The sequence below is a fragment of the Haliotis asinina genome, chromosome 4 (genome assembly GCF_037392515.1).
Source record: "Haliotis asinina isolate JCU_RB_2024 chromosome 4, JCU_Hal_asi_v2, whole genome shotgun sequence".
In the NCBI taxonomy this organism is placed as follows: domain Eukaryota; kingdom Metazoa; phylum Mollusca; class Gastropoda; order Lepetellida; family Haliotidae; genus Haliotis; species Haliotis asinina.
In genome coordinates, this window is record NC_090283.1 from 8,494,863 (window position 1) to 8,504,897 (window position 10,035).

General features: G+C 41.3%; 1 protein-coding gene across 1 annotated transcript; it reads right to left on the bottom strand.

Annotated features, from left to right (window-relative positions):
• Nucleotides 1–304: 304 nt before the first annotated feature.
• LOC137282190 (polypeptide N-acetylgalactosaminyltransferase 5-like) lies at nt 305–10,035 on the bottom strand. The gene is made up of 11 exons (XM_067813922.1): nt 9,594–10,035; nt 8,754–8,898; nt 8,267–8,433; nt 7,138–7,302; nt 6,077–6,290; nt 5,348–5,465; nt 4,480–4,665; nt 3,723–3,851; nt 3,086–3,178; nt 2,305–2,430; nt 305–1,313 (listed from the first exon to the last, which is right to left on the bottom strand). The coding sequence occupies exons 1-11, from the start codon at nt 9,985–9,987 to the stop codon at nt 1,173–1,175; spliced, it is 1,878 nt and encodes a 625-aa protein (XP_067670023.1). The 5' UTR covers nt 9,988–10,035; the 3' UTR covers nt 305–1,172.

Genomic DNA, 10,035 nt, shown 5'->3' on the forward strand with positions numbered 1-10,035 from the left:
ATTCCAGCAATGTCACAGGTGGAGAAACGGGCTTCACTATTTGCACCCAGGTCGTAAATAGAACCCGGGTCTTCGGCGTGAGGGTCAACAACAACATGAGGCTAGACCTATGCAACTAGGATACCATAACATCAACGAGTCGGACCGTCAATTCTAGGCATAGATTGCTCAAGACCAACTCTAACCCGGATGTTCACTGATCTGTTCAAACAATTCACACTGTTGTCATATTCCTTATTGGTGATTCCCGGACGATTCCATTGTTAATTTGTGTACTCATGTTTGGTGGCAGGGGAGCATTCAGTTCTATAGCAAACGTACATACTTTATTAATACAAAGTTGCAAGTGTCCTTTTACTGAAAATGAAAGACACGTGGTGTAATAGTTTGAACTTTTACACAAAATAAAAATGCGGATTTTCCTCATAATGACATCAGATTTTGAATCTATAGTGAGTCTGACCACATCTGGCTTAAACAGGTGTTTACGAAAACGCATTGGCGCATTGATGGCGTAAGACGCCGACTGTCATTACGTTGCTATTCTTGTAGGAGACTTTGTCCAGTTGTTCACAGGTGACAGATGACGCTGGTAGTTTTCTGATTTCTCGATTCAAGTAGACCCACCCGTTTTCTTACGGATTCACGTCGGGAGAACGTGCTGGCAAAGCAATACTGTTGGCGTTATGAAGAATGTCGTGTGTCAGTCTTGCTGCATGAGGCTGTGCGGTATGACGCAGGTAGACAATGGCATGTGGATACAGCAGTTCAAATATATTGTAACTTTCGTTCACATTAAGAAAAACATCATATCAAAGTATGTTCATTCAAACTGTTCAGACCACCATCCAAATCGGTTGCCCGGCATATATTTTTAAGTGAGTGAGTGCGATTACGTTTATAACGCACTTATTAGCAAAATTCCCGCTGTATGGCGGCGATGACAAGTGTCAACCAGGTCCGTGAACCTCACCAACCGCTACCGTCAGTCGCCTCTTGCGACAAGCAAGGGCTACTGGAGGCCACAATTGTAACTCTGACATTCATGGATGTAAATTTTAAGACATCATCAAACACTAGCAGTTGAAGTGATTGTTGTATATGGTACGTTTCGTAAGTACTACACACGGACACACACATGTGATATTTTGGTTACATATTTCCACGGTTATTCATCCCATATTGTTATGAAATTTTGATTTTTCAAACACCCATTTTTGATTGAAACGTCCATCACATGTGGCCATATGGACCGACGAGTTGACCCCAGCTGTTAAACATTTGTCATACTTCTTCAGGTACAGGGTATTTTCCTGAAAACAGAAGATATCAACATTACTGGATGGTTTACGATGGCGTGCTCTCTTCTTGTTGGTGGTCTTAGAAGCAACATGGGGCACAGTGCATGCAGGTGTAGAACCTTACTTTTATATTTTAATAACTTAAAAGTAGTTACAGATGTAGTGAATTCCACTTCTGGTTGTACTGAGCAGTCTTTCACGGGAGGACTGACATTAACCAATTACCGAATTAAAACAAACGTTATATATTACGGTAGTTTCAGCCTGTAGGAGCTCATTTTACCAGTACATAAAATTATTCGTTGTATAAGATGTGTAACCGTTTCAGCACAAAAAACGTGAATATAAAGAGTGTTTTCAACAGCGAACGTTTCACTACTGACTAATTTGAAAATATGATAACGCACAACTGATTTCACAGGAACCTAGGTGGAGGTCATTTACAAAACTCACAATGTTCCATCTCTCAGTAATACATTCAATCATTCCCTATTCAACAGTTTGTGAATACAGACATGTATCCTCAAAGGCTTTCATGATTTGTGTGAAGATCTTGGTGATTGCACATGACGCTACACTGTTTAGAGTGACATCCCTTTCCACATGTAGAGACTTTGACGCTCTAAATACTGTATATAAAGACTAGTCATTTGCTTAGGTGTCAGGCACTCCTTTCATAATGGTTAACTTTGAGTTTTGCACGAATTAGACCATCAACAATATCATTCGCGTTCACATTTACTCACTCGAGCAAACATTTTCAAAACTTTCAGCTTTGGATTTCTAGACCAATTTCCTGAACACCGAATTTTAAAATTCCTGATTGTGTAATTTTTATGTAAAAAAAACCAAACTATATTGTGCATTTTCGAAATTCAGCCCTGCGCTTAAATATGGTTAAAATATTTCATCACTAGAACAGTGTTTTTGCGTACTGAGGCTCGAGGCTTTAGTATGGGAATTCCTATTGTCAGTGAGAAGATGTGGACACCTCCATGCCTACCTCCGTGTATGTCCAGTTGATCAGTGTACTCCTGTAGCAGTCGTCATGAATCAGCTCCCCTCCCATCACGCACAGTATCTGTGAATTGGAATCCTGTAGAACACCTGCCGGAAGCAGTCTCCAGTACTGAAACACAACCTCGCACAATAACACACGACACAGACGATGCAATACTATACGACTGTTTTAACTGGGCGTTGAAGAAGCTATACAGTTAACGCGTTCGCTCGCAGCGCTGAAGACGTGAGTTCGATTGACCACATGGATACGATGAGTGAAGTCCGTTTGTGGTGTCCCCCGCCTTGATATTGCTGGAATATTGGGAAGGAGGCGTAAACCCACACCTGGCTCAACCAATTCGGGAATACAGATTCGAAAATGATGTCACTGTATAACATACACTCCAGATGATCTGTTTACAAAATTACAGTCTTATTACCTCCATTTTGTAAAGCACATATTAAGCTAATGCACTAAGTCTACGAACATGCATTACGCACGTTACTACGATTTTTACGGATCTTAGCAACACTTCAGCAACGTTCATTAAAGAGCTCGACAAGAATCGTGAAGGTTCTAAAACGCATCTATTAATACTACCGAACACTAGTATTGGCGTGTAAATTGTGACCAGTCACACACACGCACGCGCGCACAGACACAGACATTTTTTCACAGAACTGTTTTCACTTGCAGACACACGGCAAATCGGTGTCATGTTCATACAGCACCTGCAAACCCGGTGTACCCGCTGCTGAGAAATACATCCAACCGTCCTTACCTTGCTTTCAACAGGGCTCTGACAAGAGCAGAGGCCAGGGGTTTTGTTGCTAGCTGCGCTGAGACACATGGTCGGACTGGAATAGCTTCGAACCTGTGCGTGAAGAATTCGTAAACCACCAGTGTCATTATGTATCTTCTGAAATACTTCTGTGAATGTGTTGCTTAATTTATATTTAAATGGCGCAATTTCAAACGTTTTCCCGCATTTGGTCTTGTACCACATAGTTTACAGCGAAGAAACTGCTACGTGAATATTTGTTGTGGGATAAACGCATCGATATATTACATTACAAATTATCTCCATTCTATGGTCTTACTGTAAAATATGTAAGGCTCTCACATATAACTGACACTTGATACGGAATGGCAGCATGAATCTCTGGGTTGTAATTCTATGTAGCAGTTGATCTCTTTGAATGAATGTAGTTTTTTATTTACTTTTTAACCCTTTTATTGGCTTTAGTGTGAGGAATGATTGCTTGGAAATCAGGACGGTCAGTATATTGGGCTTGGGACACTTTCCCAGATTTGTAAACATATCAGCACTCAAACATAAGTGAATACAGGTCATACCAACAGGGGTCCACGAAACGTCGATACCAACAATGATTCCACGCCAGTGTTAGAACACTCACCTCTCCGGAATTGAGAACTGTCAAAATGCGACACTCGGGGTAAATATTTTCTATATACCAGCGGAAGTCATGACATTGAAGACTGTCCCGCAGTTTCTTCCGGTCTGTCACATCGCCAAAACTGCTGCCCTAACAAAACAATATGCAATGCGTATCTCACTCTGGGTTTGATTGTAAAGTGAAAGTGCTTACATTGCTTTAGCAGCCATACCACATCTTCACATACCACATAATATACGATGAGTCTGTATAAGAGCCTGTCTCTCAGTGTGCGTGTGATCGAGAGTTCTCATGAGTATGTGTGTGTGTGTGTCTGATTATGCGCGTGTGTATGTCAGGGAGACAGAGCGCGAGAGAGACAGTGAGTGAGAGAGAGATAGATAGAGAGAATGAGAGAGAGAGACAGGCAGACAGAGAAAGAAAACAAAGACAGGACATTGCTGATATACCCCTGCGACAGAAAACCTATGTTAAGTGTCGCATTTGTGTTTTCAACTTGATAGTATGAATGCAATCTTGAATAACTGTCATATCGTGATTAGATGATGTGTCCGCAATACAAGGCAACCATGACCCACCAGTGGCACCTTCTCCAGTAACATGCAATTGCTCACCTGAAACAAAATCGGTAACGGTGCTCAACAGGGAATTTTCAAATCTGGAAATGACAGTCACCTTTATGTCTACCATACTTTTTTTTAAACCTTTTTGAGGCCTTGTGCGCTATACCCATTCACTGTGTCAACGTGGTCTTTACCCTGATCAAGGACGTTTGTTCATAGAACAAGTACTTGTACTCGTCGAGCCAGACTTCCGCTACCCTCATGGCGTTGGTAACAACAGGCGTTCCTGCTCCATCCCAACTCACGGGATTTCTCATCCGGAACACGTGACCCACGTGTGAACACGGGAGTAGCTCTAGGGTTCCATTGCACATCCATACCTGAAATATATACCGGTCCAATAGCAGGAATAATAATAGCACCAGTTAAATTATATCTGAGTATGTGACACAACAAACGATGACTGTTAGTGATATCTGTTGTTTCCCAAAGCGCTTACAGTGTAGATGAAATCCCACATACTGTTCATGCGACTCGGATGCAACATTCAGCACAATTATGACATTGAATCACAGAGAGATACTCAGGATATTGTCGGAGTTGTACCTGCTCATGTGGGATTTTTTACAGGAGGAGGGAATCATGCATCTTTAAATGTTACTAACCGTTTCATTTCCCATTTTTTCGAACTTGCGTTTCAAACCTCAAGGAAGATTCGATGTGGATATCTGAGAGCGATTTTACAGTCACTTATATTTTCCATGTAATAAAAATGACGAAGCCCCATTACGACCGATCGGAAAATCCGTTATTGAACGAACACGGAAAATACATCGTAAGTTTCCGATTATAACGCGTTAAATTGTAAAAGGTAGTAACTTCAACAGGTGTTGTGATATCAAACGAGCGTATCATACCTAAACATAGTTCTCTAATCTTTCTCTGTATGCGATACTGGACACGCGAAGCCAGTAGAAATGAAATCCTATCCAAGTTGGAATAAATGCACATGTTACACGCAAAGTAAAGATATTTAATGTGATAATGTGATTTACAACGTACTTTCAACGACAGTTCCATGTTCTCGCCGCCCCAGTACAAGAGTCCTGGGTCATACGTTCCAAGAGTCGTAAACCACTCTTTGTCTATAGCAAACAACCCTCCGGGCATTGTGGGAGATCTGCAAACCAATAAAGTGTGCATATCCAATACTTAAACGGTCTTTCAGAAAAGATTCCTAGTCCTCGATCACGTGACGAATTAACTCTCAAACGTGGTATATATATGAGTAGAAATTGTTCCCTTAACAAACTTTTCATGTAATACATACAAAATATCAGCATCGTAGGAAGACGCACAGTGACGCACCAGAAGGATCCGAACACAGGCCAGTCATATATTGCCAGAGGGAATTTACACCGCCCATGTGCGAAATATGTCACCATTGTGATCTACCATGTTTTGTCAATGCAGATGATTAACAGATTTACAGTTACACTGTGCAATAAATTTAGATAGTCACCAGCAGCACGTGCCAGCATGCTGAAGTTGTGTTTGATCACATTTCCTCAGATGGTTCACATATGACCAGGTTCATATGGAAAGACAATCTGGTGTTATACAGGACCAAAGTTGTCTCCACTTGGGTGATATTTAGTAGCAACGCTATTGTGTTGATTAAGTATTGTCCTAACTTAAGCAACGTTTAGATTGGCCCAAAACTGGTGTTCCTTCAACTCTCTAATACCAGGCACGCGTATGTAACGAATATGCAACATTACTGCCTCCTACCTGATGGGATCAGCGGGTGACTTCAGCGTGCTCTTTCTCTCGTTGCTGAGGTTACCCCAGATGAACTGCAGCATCTTCCACCTGAAAACTCCAAACTGTTCCGTCCTTCCAGACTTGCCTGTAGCAAAGTTCCTCGAGTGGATCACGTCAATTTGGGGAAAGGGAACGGTCCTTGGGTTCTCCTGGATACGGCTTAGTAATGGTTCCAGCCAGCCTAAAATACATTTTGCAATATATGTTTTATCTGCTTAGGCGTAAAACAACTCCTGTGTGGGACTGTTCATTTTTTGCATGATACAGTTCTTGTCATCCACATAGTGTTCGTAGCATTACGACCTGTCGTAACTGAGTGAGTTATGTTTTACGCCGTATTCCAGCTATATGGCGGCAGTCTGTAAGTAATCAAGCCTGGACCAGACAATCCAGTGATCAATAGCATGAGCATCTATCTTCGCCATTGGGAACTGATGACATTTCTCACGCAAGTCAGCGAGCCTGACCACCCGATCCCGTTAGTCGCCTCTTACGAAGCATAGGCGCCTTTTATGGCATGCATGGGTTGCTGAAGGCCTATTCTACCCGGGACCTTCGCGGGTTGTTGTAACTGTATAATATATCATTGGATTACGCTACGAAAGTTGTGCGGATATGGGCCATGTCTACGTTGATGATCCAAGTGTGCTTGTTTGGAGAGAGAGACCTTATGTTGTGACATGAGCCGGATTGTTTATACTGGAGTCAGGAATAGGATGGTCAAAATACAATTTTAAGTCACTGACTCATATTGGAGTCAGGAATAGGGTGGGCATAATAAAATTTTAATTCACTGACTCACATGGTATGAAAGCTGATACGAGACGAACTAGATAATGAAACCTGCACTGTCTGAGGTTGATCTTGAATATAACCTTATATCCTTTAAATAGCGATTGATAACATTGAACAAGCACATAACCATTGAACCGAGATAATTTAACAGCCATTATAGCATTGCTGGCAAGATGTATTAAGCTTGGCCCACAAGTTCCTGGCTGGCTCAACCTGGACAAGAAATTAATTACCTGGGAAACACTCGATATGGGAGTCTAGGAACACCAGTGTTGGACCAACAGCCACTTCATATCCGGTCAGCCTCGCTCTGATTAGACCCTGACGCGTCTTGTGTCTAACAACCTTCACCTTCTCCAATCTGGACATGTAATTTTTCAAAGGTGTCTTCAGGTGGTCTGCAAAGCATCACACATAGGTGTTCGATTTAAACATGTTTACATAATACGGTTAGCTTTATGTTTTGGGGGATTTTTTTTGTTTGGGTTTTTGCTTTTGTGTCTTGTTTTTGTTTGTTTTTTGTTTGTTTGTTTTTTTTTTTGGTTTTTTTGGGGGGGTTTGTTTGTTTTGTTTTGTGGGGTTTTTTTTCAAAAGGGAGGTATTTTGTTCGACTTCGCAAATTTTGAAGCATCTACATGTATGTTGTTTTAAACCTCTGTTCAGAATCCCTCGTACCCGTGGTTAATGCATCATAGGACTTGACAGACATTGTATTTGTAGTCGGTATTCATGTGTGGTCTATCAGTATCTTTTGTCTTGTGTGTTGAGAATCAGCGTGGCTCGCTCACTAATATTGAACTGACGTGTCATCTTGCAATCACAAAACCTATGATTCGCCTGATACATTTTACCCCAAAATGTTATTGAGCAAATGTGATATTTCATGTACTCGTGTTTCTGTCTAAAAAAACATTTTTGGAATTGTTAACTGAATTATGTTGAATATTACAAGGAGTGGATGAGTTAACATTCACGCCACACTAAGCAAACTTCCCGCCTTATGGAGGCATTTTATAAATAATCGAGATAGGACGAGGAAATCTACAAGGATGGAGGTATGCACTTGTGATATGATGACCATGTCCACGAGCCCAACAATCAGATCGTGTTAATCGCCACTTCAATCGACAATCATGGGGTACTTGAGGATTAATTCTAACCCGTACCTTCGTGCATCTTACAATGAACTACCCTTTGTGTGAGGATAAATATAATAATGTTTATTATTTGTGAGAGGGGGTGTTGGGTGGGCAGTTGTTTAAATACTGCAATCAGTTTATTCTTAACTATACTTTGAGCTGTTGTATTTCAAAATTAGCTAGTGTAATCTCTGTTACTCATAAGAACTAGTGCATCTGTCACCTTGAGTGGAGGCATCGTCAACGAGAATGATCTCCCTTATAAGGTGTTCAGGGGAGCGGTCAAGGACGCTGTGGACAGATCTCAGGAGGGTGGACCAAGCCTCGTTATGGAAGCAGATGATGACACTAGCTGAAGGTAGGTCGTCCGGATACTCAAGTGACTTGCAACTGACGATGTACGAAATATGTTGACAGACAACTGTGGTTGCTATTATTTCAAAGAAACAAACATTATAGTTTCATTTACCTGTACTAAGAGTTTTACGAGTTGATCTGAAGGTGGTAAACGATTGATTTTTTTTCCAAGTTTCCGACTACCACAAAGCTTATGAAATATATATTCTTGTTTGTGTCAATACTTCCCGTAAATGTTAACATATATTCTGATGTTCTCATGTTCTGATCCAACCATTTCGAAATTTCGATTCAGATATTCCGATAGGCTAAATAATTGTCCAGTATAGCACAAACCAATCTAACATGCATACTCTTCAAGTCTGGCATCCAGCAAGCGTCGGTGCACTGAGATCCGATCGCTGACCAGCTGATTAAATCCATTTCTCTTTAATCCCTCCCTGTATTGAAGCTCCTCGGAAGCTGTGTGCTTGTAACTGAAAGCGGTTCCCCATTCACCTGAGAAAGTAATCGATGGTTATAACGCATTTCATTTCATTGTAATATATAAGTATAGATAATGTTATATTAGATATGGTGTTGCCTTTGAGTGACATTTTAGAAACTGAGAAGTGTAAACATTTTGCTAATAAAACAACTGTTTTATTATGAGAGTGTGCCGTTTCAGTGCAGATTCGTGTACCGTTTGACAATTGAGTGTGGACCAGACAACCCAGTGACCAATAGCATGAGCATCGATATGCGCAATTGGGAACCGAGTCATCCAAGTTAGCGAGCCTGACCACCTGAGTAATAGTTAACACAATAGGTTGGGTACTGAGTGCCGGAGCCAGTGATCTTTTGGCTTTTGATATGAATGACCACGGTGAATTTACGTTTGGTAAAGTCCTTCTGGTGATTGGCCGTATTGGTGATGTTTGTCCAGTTCATGTGGTGAATAGTGTTAGATTGGATGTGACCAGAGGCTGAAAGAGGGCATTGCTTTAACAGTGAACCCGAGGTCTCGCTAACACTGATCTGCGTCCTCATCCAAACAAACTTCTAGCCCATTTGAACGTAAGCGACCCTGACATTTTCCGTTTGTTTCAATAAATGTCTCAGATTTAATGGTAATAAAACCAGTGTAAGCATCTTTGATGAATCATAGATAAAAAAACTGAAAACAAGGAGACCAACGTAGCTCAATGCCTCACCTGGACCATTTCTCGGACTGTACTCCACAAAAGGCGGATATTTTCCTTTACCCTCCTCTACTCTGTACTCCTCCACGTAATACTCCACTCCGTGTGCGCTCTGTAACAGTTGTCCAATTTCCTTTGTTTCTTTGTCCGGGGGTTCACTTTTCAGTGTATTTCCCACCATCATGTAAACCTCTTTCTGAAGTCTAGTTCCGTTAGCGGCACTTCGACCCTTCCCATATCTCAGTGCCAAATATCTAGTGTCAAAGACCACATTACTTACGGCAACTTGCATCAGTATGTTTGTTGTAAATATGAATAACACCATGAGGCAGAAAAGTAAAGCATGAACTATTTGAATCTGATGGCGCTTCATCTTGATGACAAAGTGAAGAACAAGAGCGCTCATTACGAGAGAGTAACACACTGTCGGTCTGCATGAGAAACCCTTTGTCAA